The sequence below is a fragment of the Dama dama genome, chromosome 6, assembly GCF_033118175.1.
Source record: "Dama dama isolate Ldn47 chromosome 6, ASM3311817v1, whole genome shotgun sequence".
Lineage (NCBI taxonomy): Eukaryota > Metazoa > Chordata > Mammalia > Artiodactyla > Cervidae > Dama > Dama dama.
In genome coordinates, this window is record NC_083686.1 from 4,178,668 (window position 1) to 4,197,195 (window position 18,528).

Below are 18,528 nucleotides of genomic sequence, written 5' to 3' on the forward strand. Positions count from 1 at the left end.
CCATCATACCCATATATTTTTTTAATTTGTGTATTTTGGAGTTGGATAAAAGATGAAAATCCATGCCCCTGCTGATAGATAGTAATAATAAAGAGGATAATGCAGCTTGTGGCAGCAGCCAACACTCTGATGACCGTTCTGGCTTCAACTGGGAAGGTTATGTGGGCTGGGATTGGTTGGGAAAAACAGGCAAAAGTTCTGCCTTTTTCCGAGTGTGTGATGAATCTGGCCCATCTCCCATCCCCGCATCACTGCAGGGTGGGCTGGTCCAGGAGGAGACACCTGCACAAAGCCTGGCACTTGCAGGCGCTCAGCTGTCACAAACATCACACCCATGGCCCACATGCTGTCGTGTCTTCTGCATGACCTTCTCCTGAGGACATTTTCTTTTACACATGACTCCATCCTCTTTGGGCTTCCCTGATAGCTCAGTTGGTAAAAAATCTGCCTGCAGTGCAGGAGACTCCAGTTCGATTCCTGTGTCAGGAAGATCCACTGGGAAAGGGAAAGGCTAACCACTCTAGTATTCTTGGGCTTCCCTTGTGGCTCAGCTGGTAAAGAATCTGCCTGCAATGTGAGAGACCTGGGTTTGACCCCTAGGTTGGGAAGATCCCCTGTGAAGGGAAAGGCTACCCACTCCAGTATTCTGGCCTGGAGAATTCCAAGGACTGTATAGTCCATGGGGTTGCAAAGAGTCGGACACGACTGAGCGACTTTCACTCCTTTCCATTTTTGTTGGGGGCACCGTGGGCTGTTCATCTTGCTGTTCCTGCAACCCCTGCCCGGGCCACCCACTCACTTTGCTGGAAATGCGTTCCAAGGGCTGACGCAGGAGTCTTCCCATGCTGGCAGCTTCACGTCCAAGTACTGATGACTTGCACTGGGGTGAACTTTGAGACCTCAGCAGGCTGTCAAGGATGCCGTTCCCAACGTGGCCACAAAGTGGCAGCACAGACAGGCCTCCACTCAGGCAAGTCGACCGTTCTGGATGTAGATCCAGGGTATGGCCTCTTGGCTGTCCTGGACCAATGTTCAGTGACAGCAGAAACATCATGATGACCACAGCCGTCCATTGTGTGTTTCAAGACACAGAAGCCATCACTGTTGATAGTCCCCATGCTGTACTGTGAGCTCTTTACAGCAGGCTTCCCATCTGATTCCCTTGAGTCCTAAGAAGAGATAGGAAATGAGGATTTGCACCTATTTTAATCCTCAAAATAAACAATATAGTCTGAGTTTTACAGGTGAGCAGATCAATGCTGAGAGCAATTAAATGATGCTGCCCAAGGTCACAGCCAATGAGAAACATGTTCTAAATTTTATTAGCGTATAGCTTTTTGTTTTCTGTTGGAGTATAATTGCTTCATAATGCTGTTAGTTCACAAAGTGAACCAGCAGAGTGTACTGATTTACAATGCTGTGTTAGTTTCAGGTAAACAGCAAAGTGATTCAATTAAATATACACACATATTCATTCTTTTTCAGATTGCTTTCCCATATAGGTGATAACAGAATATTGAGTGGAGATCCCTGTGCTATACTGTAGGTCCTTGCTCGTTATCTATTTTACATACAGCAGTGTATGTTACTTCCAAGCTCCTAATTTATCCCTTCCCCATGACGTGTATTTAATTTTACTATAGAAAAGTTCACACAGAGAAGAAAATGATCCTAACTCCCACACCATTTATCAACCAGCTACCACCATTATCAACATTTTGCCTCTTGTGTTTCTTCCATCCTCATTTTTTTTTTCAGCCTACATAATCATAAAGCAAATTTCAAATTCTGTGGCAATTTACCTACTTCCATTGGCATCTCCGAACAATTACAGTATTTTTATCTAAACTCTAGGCTACCTCACTCTAACAAAAATATCAGTAACTCCTGTCATCTAGCAGTTTATATTTGACTTTTCCCTTTATCTTACAGACGTCTTTTTTCATAGTTGGTTTGTTCAACCATGATTCAAATAAGGTCCACACATTCCATCTTCTATGTGCTCTAATTCTAACTTCCTTTTTTCCTCTAGACCCCTAACTAATAAACTGGGTCACTTGCCCAACAGAACGTCTTACATTCTGGATTTGACTTTTTGCCTCCTTCTGCGAGGGGCGCAGGGCCTGACATTCAACGTGATGAATGCTCTCAATGGGAGCAAAGCAGGAGAACAGAGGTTTGGTCCTCACAGATGGGACACGCAGGCAGCACTCTGTTGGGGACACCACGGGCTCCGCGATTCTGGCAGAGGGGACAGCAGCTGCGAGACAAGTACAAACAGCGCCTGGGCTCCTTCGTGGCCCGAGACACAGGAGCACTGTCATTTGCTAAGAGTAAGGAAAACATTTGGATTTTATGAGCTTCGGTTGTGTCCCCAGAAGCTGTCCTCGATGCTGTTTTGCTAGGCTTTGTGTCTTACTCGAAAACTGGGCTTTCCTTGTAGCTCTGTGGGTAACGAATCTGCCTGCCGTGCCGGAGACCCCGGTTTGATCCCTGGGTAGGGAAGATCCCCCGGAGAAGGAGATGGCAACCCACTCCAGTATCCTTGCCTGGAGAATGTCATAGACACAGGAGCCTGGTGGGCTGCAGTCCATGGAGTCGAAAAGAGTAGGGCACGACTGAGCGACTAACACACTGAGAAAATGGAAGGTGGAAGAAGACTGCAAACCAAACACACCACCCGTCTCCTCACCCAGCCCCGACGCCTCCGCGCTGGGCCACACACGCTTCCCGGTTTTTGCGTCAATAAAACCCACAGTACCGGCGGAGGCCCCCTCCGGCCACCAGTCCGCCCTCCTGCGTCGCGAAGTCGCCGGCAGGACGGGCGGTGACCGCCTACCGCTGTTTTAACAGACTTTCCTCGAGCCCTGCGGTCGCCCGTACACAAGCTTTCGTCCTTGACCTATTTGCCTTTAGCCTACACTGAGCACCCAGAGTCTGGCTCGGTCCCAGGAGCTCGGGCTGTGAGGGAGCAAAGGACAAAAGCCCTGGCGCCTCGCCACCTCCCAGAGCAAGAAGCGCCCCGAAACACGAGGCACACGTACAGAAGGGGGAGGCCTAACTGGAAACCGCGCTCGAGAGTCTCCTCGCCCCCTCAGTCCGCACTTCCGGCGCCCTCCCCCATGCTCTCTCTCTATTGGTTCTTTCCTTGACCACGCCCCTCCTCGGAGGCGTCTGTTTCCTTCACCTTTCACCTCAGCTTCACTTTCTGGGACCTCGCAAGGTCTCAAACCCCGCCCATCATCCAGACCGGCAATTATTGGTGAACACGGCCTGTCAATCAAAGGAATAACGGTGGTGGATTGGATGAGGGGAAGCAATTGGGCGGGATAAGCAAGAAAAGAGCCTTGCGCATGCCTGGTGCGCGCGCGCAGTGCCGGCAGTAGTCATGGCGGCTCGGTGCGTGCGGCTGGCGCGGCGCAGCCTCCCGGCTTTCGCGTTGTCTCTCAGGTAAGGGGCGCCGATGGCCAGGCTTAGGAGGGGCGCGGTGCCCCCGCTGGCTCGGACGCGAACCCTACCCGGCTCCGGCCCTGGCGTCGTGGGGGGCTTCCAGACGCGGGGCACGGGCTCCGCTGGGCTCTCCGGGGGGCCTGCCCGGCCACCCCTCTGTCCGTGCTGCCCGCGGGGCGGACGGGACGGCGCCCCGCGCGAGGCGGCGGTGACGAGCGGCCTCATTCCGCCCGGCCCGAGCTTCCTCCACCTCCGCGTGCTGCGGAGTCGGAGCACAGAAGGGCCGCAGCCCGTACCTAACCCGCCGTGGAGAGAGCCGCTGACTTAGAGCGGTGACGCCGCGGCAGAGGTCACGAGGCCCTGCCCTCTCCTTGGCTTTTCTTTTGCCTTTTTTTTTTTTTTTAAACCTGCGGTTTCTGCCGTTTCAAAGTCCGGCCTCCTAATTTAGTTTAGCCCGTGCTTAGCGGGCTGATCCTGAAGCTGAAACTCCCAATACTTTGGCCACCTGATGCGGAGAACTGACTCATTGGAAAAGACCCTGACGCTGGGAAAGATTGAAGGCGGGAGAAGGGGAGGTCAGAGGATCAGATGGTTGGATGGCATCACCGACCCAGTGGACATGAGTTTGAGTAAACTCTGGGAGTTGGAGATGGACAGGGAGGCCTGGCTTGCTGCAGTCCATGGGGTCGCAAAGAGTCGGACATGACTGAGCGACTGAACTGAACTAGTACCTTCCACGTTGGGGGGAGCTTTGGAGAACCAGGTTATCTGTTAAGAGAAGCTGCTCTGGGCCGAACACGGGGTAGAAGCTGCGCGGAGCAGGACCCGGACTTTGCCTTCAAGTAGCTTTATTTAGTGATGGTGAGACGGTAAACGGGGACGAGGACAGGGCGAGGGGTTGAAGCTGCGATTCTAGCCTGATCCACTGTGTAGACAGCGTGGGAACAAACCTACCTGGGGAGTCATGAGTGAGGAGAGGCTGTTGGATTTTTGTAACTGGCGTTGATTGCCTGGACATGTGCGCGGGCTCAGTGCCTTCAGTCGTGTCCTACTCTTTGCGATCATTTGGCTTGTAGCCAGTCAAGCTCCTTTGTCCATGGGGATTTTCCAGACAGGAATACTGGAGTGGGATGCTATGCCCTCCTCCAGGGCATCTTCCTGACCCAGGGATTGAACCGGCTTTTATGTCTCCTGCATTGGCAACTGGGTTATTTACCACCAGCGCCACCTGGGAAATCCAGTTGATTGCCAGGAGTGCGTGCATTTCTGCCTTTTGTGTAAGGAGGCTCAAGTAGGGGAGAGAGCAAATTGAATTGTGTGCAGAGTTCTGGGAGTAACTGAGTTCTGGGAGCCTCCCTGCAAACCCAGACTGGCTGCTGCGGGAGTCCCAGGCACTGCAGGAGGGGGTCTGCTGAGTGGAGCGGACCCGAAAGGCTGTGACTGTTACACCCGGAGGTCAGGACAGCTAGAAACTAAGGCAGGTCACAACAGCACACTCCATTTTTAGATGATTAGTTTTTTTAATCGCAGAAGTAAAAATAGCAGTATAAAGGTTATTGGTCTTCACCCCCATGTTGTTCAGTTGCTCAGTTGTGTCCAGCTCTTTGCCACTGCATGCACTGGAGCCTGCCAGGCTTCCTTGCCGTCACTGTCTCCCAGAGTTTGCTCACACTCACGTCCATTGAGTTGGTGATGCCATCCAACCTTCTTTTCGTCTGTCATCCCCTTCTCCTCCTGCCCTCCATCCTTCCCAACATTGGGGTCTTTTCCAGTGAATCAGCTCTTCACAGAAGTATTGATAACAGACTAGTGTATCCTTTTATTCTCCTCAACATAGGACTTCTGGTTTGTGTTTATAAAACTGGAGTCATGCTTTGTGTATTTCTCTAAGTTGCATTTCCTCCCGCACAGCAGCCCCGTGGTGGAGCCAGAAGATAGCAGGTTAACACTGCCCTCCATCTGCTGGCTGCTCAGTGTTCCAGACCATGGAAGCAACAGTTTGTTCAGCTGTGTCCTTCTGAGCAGTATTCTGTTTCCAGCTTTTCATCCTGGAAAACATCTGTACATGCTGCCTTAAACACCCTTGTACACATGTTCTGTGTGCCCTTCGCTTTCCTGTTCATTGAGGCAGCTTTCTTTAATCTGGGACGGAAATTGAATGTAGTTTATTTTCAGATTGGTCTGTGGCATACTTTAGAGCTCCACTGGACCTGTTGAACAGATCCGTATTATTCATTAATGGCGCTGTGGCCTTGAGCTTATTACTTAACCTTTTCCACATGGGGATCAGATTGGGTAATATCCCAAGTCACTTCCAGCATTAGTTTTAGAGCTTTTGTGTTTTCCCCTGTACATACCACCCCATGCTTTCCTGCCTCCACACCTCTGTTCACACCCTTCCTGAAGTGGGTCTGTCTTACCTCTTTGTGGCTTTGTATGTGAACTCTTGCCTGTTCTTCAAAGTCCCTCTGCCCAAATCCTTTCCCAGACTTCCATTTCTCGAAAGCTAGAAATATTCTACTCTGAGCCTCCCAAAGCACTTGGTTCCTCTTTTATCACTTTCAAACCCAAGTTACAGTTCTATGTATATGGATACCTTTTTGCATGACCATAAGTACCCTGTGGGCAAGATGTCTGCCCACAAGGCTTTGTAATGGGCAGCAGCACTGGACCTCACCTCCAGTAGGAGCTCTTTCTTCAGCACGTGGTGGGGTCTGGATGATCAGGAGTTCCTGAGAGTGAGGAGAAGGGGAGATTAGTACTGTAGCCTTGGTGCACTGACGTTTTAGTTTAGGTGTGTATTGCAGAAGACTTACATAAGCAAATAGCTTCCATATGTCATATGCAGTTTGCCTTTATTGTATCTAAGACAAATCCTTTCTCCCCCATGTAGCAAGTAGTTTTAAATTACCTTTGATTTCCAAAGTCGTCCATCTGACTTTAACAAGCAGAAGAATCATGATCTTAATTTCTGTCGTGTGGACTTGCCTTCAGGTCTTCTCCTCGGCTGCTGTGCACAGCTGCAAAGCAGAAAAACAATGGCCAGAACCTGGAAGAGGACGCGGGTCAGAACGAACAGAAGACAGATCTTCCCTCCACGGAGAAGACACTCATAGAAGAGAAGGTCAAGCTGGAAGAGCAGTTGAAGGAGACCATGGTAAGGCTGTGGGCTCTCGTGAGGAACGTGGTCTGTGGAAACCCAGGTCCATCTTCCGGGATGTCAAGATGGCCTACTTGACAACAGAGGCGGAAGCCAGACGAGTTCCGTCCCTGTCGGGTTCTACAGCAAGTTACTGCTGCAGAAGGGCTAGAACTCAAATCCGCTGTGATTCTGGTTGTCATGAGACTTATCTTCATGTGCTACATAGATTATATTGAATTAAGACTGAAAATGGTCTTTACAAGTGATGAATATTCAGTAGGGCCCTTAAGGCTGGGTCTTTGGGGGGACGAAGGTGGGAGTCAAAGGTAAAGTCACGTGATGCTCTCCTTGGGATGTTGGAGTTTTATGAACTAATTAGTAATACAGATTATGGCCTCGTGTGGAAAAGCGTTGTTCAGTTGCTCAGTCATGTCCAACTCCTTGTGACCCCGTGGACTACAGCACTCCAGGCCTCTTTGTCCCTCACCATCTCCTGGAGTCTGCCCACATTCATGTCCCCCAAGTCGGTGATGCCATCCGGCCATCTCTTCCTCTGTCTTCACCACCACCTCCTGCCTTCAATCCTTCCCAGCATCAGGGTCTTTTCCAGTGAGTCAGTTCTTCGCATCAGGTGGGCCAAAGTATTGGAGCTTCAGCATCAGTCCTTCCAATGAATATTCAGGTTTGATTTCCTTTAGGATGGACTGCTTTGGTCACTTTGCAGTCCAAGGGACCTCTCAAGAGTCTTCTCCAGCACCGCAGTTCGATAGTATCAGTTCGTTGGCATTCAGCCGTTTTTATTGTCCAGCTCTCACATCTATATGTGACTGCTGGAAAAACCATAGCTTTGACTAGACGGACCTTTGTCAGCAAAGTAGTGTCTCTGCTTTTCAATAAGCTGTTTCGATTTGTTGTAGCTTTATTTCCAAGGAGCAAGCATCTTTTAACTTCATGGCTGCAGTCACCATCCACAGTGGAGCACCGTCCATTTTGGAGCACAAGAAAATAGTCTGTCACTGGTTCCATCATATCCCCATCTGTTTGCCATGAAGCACTGTGCTAGGGCTTTGCTAACCCCTTTGTTTGTATGAATCCTCACAGCAGCCCTGTGAGTCAGCCGTTAACACCCCTGTTTACAGATGAGGAAACTGAGGCCCAGGACTGTTTGGTAAAACTTCCCAAGGTCACCTTGCTGCCCAGGAGCAGGCCCACCGTCTGAGCCTCTGAGACCTTGCTCTTAACCGCAGCACTGGAGCCCCCAGAAAGCTGAAGGCAGTAACCTAGTGCCCAGAAGAAAAAGAGAAATGCCAGAGATGGATACAATTACAGGAAGAGTTGGTACAAAATGAGGAAGATACCAGAGTTCTGATTATTACACAATAAGTGTTCCAACTGAACCGTACCGGGGCAATATTAAAAATACCAAAGGTTCATTCCTGAGGTTTTTCGTCTTCTGTGGGGTAGAGGCCAAAGCTGTCCACTCAGGGTTGTTCTCCTGACCCTCTCCTCAGGGTATGAGAACCAAGCCAGGTCAGCCTGTACCCTGGGTTCTAGGGTTCCCTCGAGCTGGAGATTCTGCAGAGGAATGAATGGTCCTTGAGAGGAACCATCAGAACCAGGAGAATTTAGCAGCTTTTCTTGTGCTTTCCCCAGCTGTACACAGTGAGAATGACCGTGGGGGGTTATGAATATGTGATGCCTGGCCATCTTATTCCCCACGTGGTGGGAATAGTGGCACTGGTTAATTTACTTCCGTTTATTATGCAGCAGCTGTTTGTAACCCAGTCTCCAAAATACTGATCGCTGCTGTTTATATTTTGACTTGCAGTTTGTTATATCAGATTTGTTTTCCTATGAGTTTGTTCCAGATTTATTTCATGTGAATTTTTCTTCCCTTTTTTTTTTTTTTTTAAAGGAAAAATACAAGCGAGCTCTAGCAGATACTGAGAACTTGCGGCAGAGGAGCCAAAAACTGGTGGAGGAGGCAAAACTATATGGTAACTTGAACCACTATATGATACTGATCCTGGGAAATATGGACAAGGAAGCGGGGGTGTGTGTGGTCTCAGACAACATGATTGATCAGGTGGGGAGGTCGGGTGGCTGCCGGTTGCATTCCCTCCAGTTGTTGAGATGAGTCAGCTGTTGCCTAGGAGGAGCAGAGCTGGCTTGTGACGCACACTCGTAGTGGTGAGCGTAATTCCTTCAGTAGGAGAGGATCCTTCTCTCTCCCGCACAAGGACCTCAGTGTGCACCTGCAGGTACTCGCAGAGGTGCCCTGTGAGGCTCGGGTCCTCGGCCGCAGCAGCCCTGACGCTGGTCTCACGTAAGACCTCGTCAGTCGCTGTCTGCATTGACACCGTTGGATCCTTCTGTCATCATGCTTCCCACCTTCAGTTGAGGTCAGTGAGGTTGAAATGATTTGCCACTAAAATGACCATGGCACCAAGGCCCGCCTCCCTACCCCATATATGCTGTGTTGGTCACACAGAGGACCATCTGAGTACTTAGGGGACACAGCCTTCAGTCTCCCTGTTCTGGATGCAGAACCAATAAGAGGTTAAACCCTCTGCCCAAGGACAGACCTTGAGTGCTTGCAGGTTCAGCACAGAGAACAAACCTCTTTTTCTAATTTTATTGAAGTATATAGTTGATGTGTAATGTGTTAATTTTTGCTGTGCAGCAAGGTGACTCAGTTATACATCTTTTTACATCCTTTTCCATTATTCCCTATCATAGGATATTAACCGCAGTTCCCCATGCTACACAGTGGTGACCTGTTCATTCTGTATGTAATAGTTTGCACATGCTCATCTTCTGTAGATGTCATGGGTAATTTGATAGTGTGCATGCTCAGTCACTCAGTCGTGTCCAACTCTGTGACCCCATGGACTGTAGCTCACCAGGCCCCTCTGTCCATGGGAGCATCCTGGAAAGAAGACTGGAGTAGGTTGCCATTTCCTCCTCCAGAGAATCTTGCCAACTGATGGATCGCACCCAAGATTCCTGTGTCTCCTGCATTGGCAGGCAGGTTCTTTACCACCGAGCCACCTGGGAAACCCTGTCAATTTGATCGTGATCATATTAAATCTGTAGATTGTTTTGGGCATTGTGGCCATTTTAACAATGTTAATTCTTCCAAGAAGAGCATGAAATATCTTTCCATTTCTTTGAATCATTTTCGATTTCCTTCACTCATGGTTTATAGTTCTCAGCATATAAGTCTTTCACCTCCTTGTCAGGTTTATTCCTAAGTTTTCTATTACTTGATGTGATTTTAAAGGCTATTTCTGTTTACATTCTCCTTCTGATATTTCATTGTTAGTGTAAAAAAAATTTGGCCAATTTCTGTATATTAATCTTATATCCTGATATCTTGCTGAATTCATTTATTCTAGTAGTTTTTGTGTGGAGTCTCAGGGCTTTCAATATGTATTGTATCGTGTCATCTGTATATACTGACAATTTTACCTCTTGTAGCTGAGACTTCCAGTACTATGTTGACTAAAGTGGTAAGAGTGGGCATCCTTGTGAATGGATGTTGGATCATACAGTTTTTCTTCATCTATTGAGATGATCATGTGGTTTTTGTCTTTTTTTCTTGTTGATGTGGTGTATCTCATTGATTGATTTGGATATGTTGAACTGTCATTATGACCCTGGGATGAATCCATCTTGGTCACGGTGTATGATCTTTTTTATGTGTTGCTAATTTCCATTTGCTAATATTTTGTTGAGAATTTTTACATCTATATTCATCAAGGATATTGGCCTGTAATTTATTATTTTTTTCAGTACTGTCTTTTCTTTGATTTTTGTATCAGGGTAATGGTGGCTTCATAGAATGTCTTTGGGAGTGTTCCTTCCTCTTCATTCTTTTCAAAGAGTTTGAGAAGAATTGGTAGAAGTTCTTTCTATGTTTGATAGAATTCACCTGTGAAGCCATCTGGTCCTGGACTTTTGTTTGTAGGAAATTTCTTTTAATTACACAATCTATTGCACGTCTAGTTATCAGTTTGTTCAGATTATCTGTATCTTCTTGATTCAGTTTTGGTGGGCTGCATCTTTGTAGGAACTTGTTTGTGTCTTCTAGGTTGTCAGGTTTGTTGGCATATAATTAATTGTTCATAATAGTCTCTTAATGTTTTTTATTTCTGTGGTATCGGTTGTGATTTCTCTTTCATTTCTTATTTTCTTTATTTGGATCCTCTCCCTTTTCTTGGTGAGCCAATTTTTGTTTTTGTTTTTTAATCTCTAGTTTCTCTCTGATCTTTATTTCCTCGCTTCTGTTGACTTCAGGTTTTGTTTCTTATTTTTCTAATTCTTTTAGGTGGTAGGTTGGGTTGTTTTGAGATCTTTCTTGTTTCTTAAAGAACTCCTGTATCACTGTGAACTTCCCTCTAAAAACTGCTTTTGCTGCATCCTGTAGACTTTGTATGCTTGTGTTTCATTGTCATTTGTCCCTAGGTAATTTTTAATTTCTGCTTTAATTTCATTGTTGACCCATTGATATTTTAGTAGCTTGTTGTTTAATTCCATGTAGTTGGGTTTTTTGGTTTTGTTTTTTCCATTCCTTTTTCTGGAGCTTGATATCTAGGTTCATGCAGTTGAGGTCAGAAAAGATGCTGGAAATAATTTCTGTTCTGTTAAGTTTGCTGAGGTTGTTTTTGTGCCCCAGCGTGTGGTCATCCTAGAAAAGGCTCTGTGTGCACTTGAACGTGTATTCTGGTTTTCTGGATGGAATATCTTGAGCATATCAGTTAAGTCTGACTGTTCTGTTGTATCATTTTGGATCCCTGTTGCCTTATTGACTTTCTATCTAGCTCTGTCCATTGATGTGAGTGGGGCAGTAAAGTCCTACTGTTGTATTCCTATAAAGTTTCTCACTTTACGCCTGTTAGCATTTGTTTTATGTACTTTGGGTGCTCTTGTGTTGGGTACATAGATGTTGAGGAATATATCTTCTGGTATTGATTTTTAATATCATGTAGTGTTTTTCTTTATCTGTGTTTATAGCTTCTGTTTTGATGTCTCTTTTGTCTGATGAATATTGTGACGCCCCCGCCCCACTTTCTTATTTCCCTTTGCATGAAGTATCTTTTTCTCTGTCCCCTCAACTTTCAGCCTGTGTGCGTCCTTTGGTTAAAGTAGGTCTCTGGTAGACTGTGTATTGTAGTTGGATGTATATTTGTTTTTTGTATTGTGCTTGTTGTCTTTTTGGGTTTTGTAAATCTGTTGTGTGTTGTTGATTTGTGGTTACCCTGTTTTTCAAGTATGTTAATCTCTTCTATATCTCCTTGCTTTAGACTGGTAGTCATATAGGCTCAAACATATTCTAGGAAAAACTTTAAGTCAACATTTTTTGACTCCTTCCCCGTACTTTATGGTTTTGATGTTGTCTTTTACATTTTTAGTGTTTACCCTTCAGCTATTCATTGTGGTTGTCATTGATTTCACAGAAATTTTTTTTTTTTTCAATCTCTACTGACTTTAAGTGATTCACTTTACAGTTGGGTTTTCTCTTGCTTATAGCTTCTTCTTTTTTACTTAGAGAAGACTTTTCAGTGTTCTTTTAGCATAGGTTTAGTATTACTGTATTCAAAGTACAAAGAGTTTTTGCTTGTCTAAAATGTTCTTTGTCTCCTTCTAAATGATAGTCTTGCTGGGTAGAGTATCAGGTCGCAGATTTTTCCCTTTCAGGACTTTGAATACATCTTGCCACTCCCTTTTGGCCCCAGTGTTTCTGTGGAGAAATCGGCTGATAGCCATGTGGGAATTCCCTTATAGTTAACTCTCTTTTTTTTTTTTTTTTTTTGCTCTTTAGAATCCTCTCTTTAACTGTTGCCATTTCAATTGATTTTTTTTTAAATGTGGACCATTTTTAAAGTCTTCATTAAATTTGTTACAATATTGTTTCTATTTTGTTTTTTTCACTTAAAGAGGTGGGATTTTAGCTCCCTGATCAGGGATTGAACCCGCACCTGCTACATTGTAAGGTATAGTCTTAACTCGCTGGACCACCAGGAAAGTGCCCAGCCATGATGTATTCAAATACATTTTCATCCCCCCCCCCCCCTTTTTCTTTTCTACTAGAATCCCTATAGGTTGGCAAACTTTAAATTATCCCGTACTTCTCTTATGTTGCTTTCATATTTTTTCATTTGGCTTTCTCGTCTGCTGTTCTGATTGGGTGATTTCCATTATTCTGCCTTCCAAATTTCTTATTTGTTAGGAGAAACAATTACCTACTGTGGTCTTGGAGGGCTTGTGTGTGTGTGTGTGTGTGTGTGTGTGTGTGTGTGCGGGAGCCTCCCTGTGTAGTAGCCTGAGTGGGTCTACCATTTTTGGAGCAAGACCTGCTTTTATAGAATAGGTGCTGCTGGGTGTCCTAGCCACTGTCCCACTGATGGGGGGTGTGACTGGTTGAGCAGGGCCTCCCCTCTGCTCCATGGTTGTCACGGCCCTGTCAGGGGAAGGGTCTGCTCCCTCCTGGTCGGAGTGGACACCCCCAGGTCTGTTTCTGAGCTGCAGAGTGAGGTGGGCGGGAGTGAGCGCTCCCTCTGGGAGGGGAGCCGCTGAACACCCCTCCACTGCAGCTGTCCACCGGGGAGCGTGCTGCCGCCTGCTGTGCGTGCTCAGTCGTGTCCGACTCCTCGGCCCCGTAGACTGACTGCAGCCCACCAGGCTCCTCTGTCCATGGGATTCTCCAGGCAGGAATACTGGAGTGGGATGCCATGCTGTCCTCCAGGGGACCCTCCTGACCCAGGGATCAAACCTGCGTCTCCTGCCTCGACAGGCGGATTCTTTACTGCTGAGCCACCAGGGAAGCCCTCCCATTCCCCAGGCTCACAGAGTACGCTGTTGTCACGCTGCCCTCAGCCCCACCTCCACCGTGGGAACGCAGGCAGGCAGCCCTGGCGTGCCCCACTGCCGTGTTCCCAAGGCTACCAATGCAGACCTCCTGGAGCCCAGACCCAGCCTTGCCTTCGTGGGCACGCCCACCAAGCGCACAGATTCAGGCCTTAGTAGGCCGGGACCGTCCCAGCCACGAGCACCAGGCCCCTCGGATGCCCCACAGATGCCGCTGAGCCTACAGAGCTGGGGCTTGGCCTGGGTTTAGAGCCGCGCCCGCGTGGGGGTGATCGGCCGGCGCTGGCGGTCTCCCAGGGCTCCGAGAGGCCGCCCTCCACAGGGGGCTGCGGGGTGGGCCCACCCTCCCTCCACAGGCCCTCTGACCAACGCGCCTTCTGCAGACGCGCTTTGCTCTCAGTGCTGTCAGCTCCGCTCCTGTTTTCCTTCCTCTCTTTGGTTATCCCCTGCCCTGGCTGCGTGCCTGCTACCCTCTACATGTCCACGTTCTTCAAGGCCTCCCCTTCTCTCATCACTCCCCCACTGACTTGCCCTCCTACAGGGCTGAGTGGTGTCCACACACAGGTGAGCTGCCAGTTCAGACCTTTCTTCTCCATTCTAGGCCTGGTTGTCTTTACCTGGATGTCTCAGAGGTATTTTAAACTGAATTCTCCCCTCTGTGCTTTTCTTCCTTGTTTCAGTAAATGATACTATTGCCCGCACAGGTGTTCAGGTCAGTCATCTGAAACTACGCTCCCTTCTCACCCCGGGGGTGGGGACGGCTGGCTTGCACTCCCACCCACCTCCACCGCCTGCTGCACTCTGCCCAGGCTAGCTTCAGGTCCCGCGTTGGCTCCACACCCTTGGCAGAGTGGCGTCAGCTCCCCTCCGCCCAGTCCACCACCCCCCTGGAGCCGTCAGCTCCTCTGGGTTTGCGTCGTCTTGGTGGACAGGCGCCCTGGGCTCCTGGAATGCGTGGCTCACTCCTGACTCTCAGTCCGCACCGCAGGCTCAGGAAGCCGTGTCCCTGCAGTTAATGGTCCTCAGCACTCACGAGGGCTCCTTCCTGGAAGTATAATTGGTAACTGTCTCTCACTGTGGCGATCGTGCCCTGCGTGTCTCAGACCAACACTCCACGTGGGCAGACGTTTCCCCAGCAGCTCGAACGAGGGGTTAGTCCTTAATAGATGCTCACATTTTTATTGGATGGGTAGACTTTTTTATTTCACTTTACAGCAACTGGGTGAAAATACTGTGTAAGAAAAGAGAAGCTGTAAACAAGCATTGCCTCTTCAAAGCGTAGAACCTTTGAAACTTGAGAAGACTTGAGCCGGTTGTGCTGGAGCCTCGAGGTTGCTGTGCTGCAGGGGAGGGGGCGCCTCTCCTCAGCCCCAGCTTCCTGCATTCAGCATCTTGAAGGGTTGTCTTGAAACCACAGACGTTTGCGTTTATATAAAATTTTTTTAACTGTTATTTCTTCTGTTAGATTAAGGCTTGGGGCGTGTCCTGGTAACTTTGACCTCATGGTGCCAAGTAATGGCTAATGTTTATCGAGCACTTAGTGTTCTAGGCGCTGTGATGTGAGTGACTTCCTGTCCTCGTAAGCTCGCTGTGTGTCAGGTACTGTTGTCCCTGTTCTATAACCAGAACAGCTTCAACCCAGGGGGGTTCCGCACGGTCACAGGGCTGTCCGGTGACGGCCGGGGGCGTGGCTGCGGCCGGCAGCTGAGGTGGCGGGCTGGCCCCTTCCTGCCGGCCCCGGCTGTGGCAGGGAGGCGCTCGGGAGTCTGTGTGTCCCCTCGGTCTGGAGCAGGACTCGGGGTTTTCAGTCTGGCTCTGCAGCTTTTCAGCTGCCTGTCTTTACACCTCATTGGCTTTTGTCTAAACCTCGGGAAAGTGTTTTTTTTTGTTTAATCCAGCCCATTTAAATTCTAGGACAAACTAGTGATTTGAAAACAGGTGTGTGACAGAAGGACTTCCCAGGTGGCTCAGTGGTAGGGAATCGACCTGCCACTGCAGGAGACGCGGGTTGAGTCTCTGGGTCGGGAAGATCCCGGGGAGAAGGGAATGGCAGTCCCCTCCAGTCTTCTTGTCTGGAGACTCCCTCGGACAGAGGCGCCTGGAGGGCTGCAGTCCCCGGGGTCACAAGAGTAGGACGCGACTGTGAGCACGCACACAAGGAGGGCTTGTGGTTTGCGCGGCCTGCGCAGTTGACGCAGGGTGCAGTGACGGTCTCCCTTATAACCTGGCGCAGGCATCCAGGGCTTCTGCAAGGACCTGCTGGAAGTGGCCGACATCCTGGAGAAGGCCACGCAGTGCGTCCCGAGGGAGGAGATTCGAGACGACAACCCCCACCTGAAGAACCTCTACGAGGGGCTCGTGATGACCGAAGTCCAGATCCAGAAGGTGTTCACAAAGCACGGCCTGCTCCGGCTGGACCCCCTGGGCGCCAAGTTCGACCCGTACGAGCACGAGGCGCTGTTCCACACGCCGGTCGAGGGGAAGGAGCCGGGCACGGTGGCGCTGGTGAACAAAGTGGGCTACAAGCTGCACGGGCGCACCCTGAGGCCCGCCCTGGTGGGGGTGGTGAAGGAGGCCTAGCGGCCCGTGGGTCCCAGCGCTCTGTCTCACCCGCCGACTCCTCAGGGCGGGTTCGTCTCTCCTCACCTATGAATACTCTTGACCCTTTCCTAAACCTCGCTGCAAGGCTTTGGTAACCGGCGGCTCCACAGAAAAGCCAGCCACTTGTGCAGCTGCGTTAACGAACTGGAATGCGGGAGCCTGTCTGTCCGTTGGTTTTTAACACACGTTCCACGTGCTTACGGAACAGGCTGCAGGGACGCTACTGGACTCTGGGGTATCACGAAAAACACTGTGTCTGCTCAGACTCTGGTGACGTCAGAGTGTTTCAAGTAAATAAAAGGCCTTCAGGAACCGCGTCTGCTGGCTGGCCGAGCCGGCTGCTGTGCGTCCCGCGCGTCTCACTGGCCGGCGCGCTCCCGGCGTGCTTGGCTTTCCCTCAGGCAGTGGCGGGGAGTGCTGGGGGCGGTGTGGGTGACCCTTGGTGACAAACGTGACTTGAGTTCCTTTATCATCAGTAACCACCTGCCTGCCGAGAACCTCACACCTCTGTATTTCGCCCCATTTCGGAAAGTGACAGAGTCAGTTACCATTGTCCTATTTCGTTTGCCTCTGGAAGTGTTTAAATCTATACCCAGCTGGTGACCAGTGACCTAACGGTGTTTCCCCTAGTAAGATGGACTTTCCTAGAGAAACCTGAGGACTCTGTGCTTGGTATATTTTAAATGTTACATTTTATTTAAGAGGATTAAAGCCCTGATGTTATTTTCCTACGTTCTGGTAGCTGTTCTGTGTGCTTTGATGGCGGAGATCCTCACGGAAGGACAGTGTGACGTAGCTCTCCGGGTCTCCGCTCAGACACTGCAGCTGTGTGCCTGATGCCCAGACGTGTTGGCTCGTGTTCTGGAAGGGCGAGTGGCTTCCTCCTGGGCTCCCCCTGGCTGGTGCTGGTGGCCAGTGCTCGGGGCAGGCCTGGGTCCGCCCCCGACCGTGAGAGGACCACGGACGCTCAGGAGCAGCACCATCAGGGACACGTGACCAGCAACCACTGACCCTGTGACGCTCGCCTTAGGACCCTGCTTCCCTCACGTTAAGGGAAAAACTGAATGACTGAGGTTCTGTTAAAAGTACCAGAGAAGAAGTAACCTTCTGCTCTCTTTGCTTCTGAGGGGTACTTCAGGGACTGAAGATCAGTACAGTTACATCTATTTACTGCATAAAGATGGGGGGCACTCAAGTTTGAAAGGTATAGGTAATAATCCCATCATTAAAATTGCAAAGAAATTTCCCCTTTTTAAGTTGCTTTAAATTATTTGGTCAAAAGCATAGCCCAGGGATTTCCCTGGTGGTCCAGTGGCTAAGAATCCACCTCCCGATGAATGGGACTCGGGTTTGATCCCTCGTTGGGCAACTAAGATCCCAGGTGCCACGGGGCAACTAAGCCACAACTAGAGACTCCGTGCTCTGCAGGGAAACATCCCGCCTGCTGCAGCTACAACCTGAGGCAGCCAACTAAATAAATGTTAAAATATATACACGTATACATATAAAAAGGCCTAGTCCAGAACTAAAGGCGGTAGAGTGCCCTGAGGAAACCACGCCAGGAGTCACACTTGCTTTTACACCGTGGCTGTGGGCACACGGTTTTGTTTCTCTGGCTGCATCTGTATGCTGAGCGTGAGTAATTCTCACACTAGTTTCTGTGCGTGTCCCCTCTCATCCCTTTTCAGCTGCAGCTGCTAAAAGGTGCTAAACCCAGAGATGGTGTGGCCTAAATGGGAACTGTTTCCTGTTTCACTCATCCACAGTCACCACTAACAGGAAAACATGAACTGTGTCCATGCTGACACGACAGTCAGAGGCCCGCGGGCTGCACTCGCGTCGGGTTCCCGGCTTTTCCCTAACTGCGGCCTGGATTCGTTCCTCCATGTAGGTTACGGAGCTGGCACTGTCTACTCACCATAGACTTCCGCAGCCTGGCTCCACGGAAGCTCTGGGTGTTTCGTTCCTTTCTGGGAAGGAGCGCTGGCCTGAAGGGCTTTTCTGCCTAACAGTTTGGAGGGAAAACGGGCGCGATGACCAGGAGCCACACTAAGACGTGTCGCAGGCTGCTCCCCATCCTGATGCTGAGGACTGGCTCGCACCACCCACGAGACTGAAAAGCTGTGGCTGAGGGGCAGGCAGTAAAGAGCACGCCGTGACACTGTCTGGTTCTCAACCTGTTTAATGTGTAAAAGGGAAAAAGGCAGTAGGCAGAGTTTCGGTCTGAATACATTCTCGGAATGCTGGCCATCCAGAGCATCGTTCTGAACAGCTGATTATCTTCTGACTCGAGAGAGTTTTAGTTTTGAAAAGACCTAATTCCATGGGATCATTGGTGACTCATTTATCATAAGAATTAAATACAGAAATTTAAAGGCTCCGAGCAAACAGCAGGGGCGGGACTAATGCAACAGTAATAGCTGGAGTTGATGAGACAAGAGGCAACCAATCGTAAAATTACTTTT

At 49.2% G+C, this 18,528-nt stretch overlaps 1 protein-coding gene across 1 annotated transcript; it reads left to right on the forward strand.

The window, feature by feature from the left end:
* The first annotated feature begins 3,330 nt into the window (after nt 1-3,330).
* On the forward strand, nt 3,331-16,794 carry GRPEL1 (GrpE like 1, mitochondrial). The gene is made up of 4 exons (XM_061145441.1): nt 3,331-3,450; nt 6,445-6,607; nt 8,508-8,589; nt 15,696-16,794. The coding sequence occupies exons 1-4, from the start codon at nt 3,389-3,391 to the stop codon at nt 16,040-16,042; spliced, it is 654 nt and encodes a 217-aa protein (XP_061001424.1). The 5' UTR covers nt 3,331-3,388; the 3' UTR covers nt 16,043-16,794.
* The last annotated feature ends 1,734 nt before the right edge of the window (nt 16,795-18,528 follow it).

Bases quoted from the DNA above. Each gene is read 5' to 3' on its own strand.
- GRPEL1 (XM_061145441.1), top strand. From the start codon at position 3,389: ATGGCGGCTCGGTGCGTGCGGCTGGCGCGGCGCAGCCTCCCGGCTTTC. The intron at 3,451-6,444 runs GTAAGGGGCGCC...ACTTGCCTTCAG, and splicing joins GCTTTCGCGTTGTCTCTCAG to GTCTTCTCCTCGGCTGCTGT. The intron at 8,590-15,695 runs GTAACTTGAACC...AACCTGGCGCAG, and splicing joins GGAGGAGGCAAAACTATATG to GCATCCAGGGCTTCTGCAAG.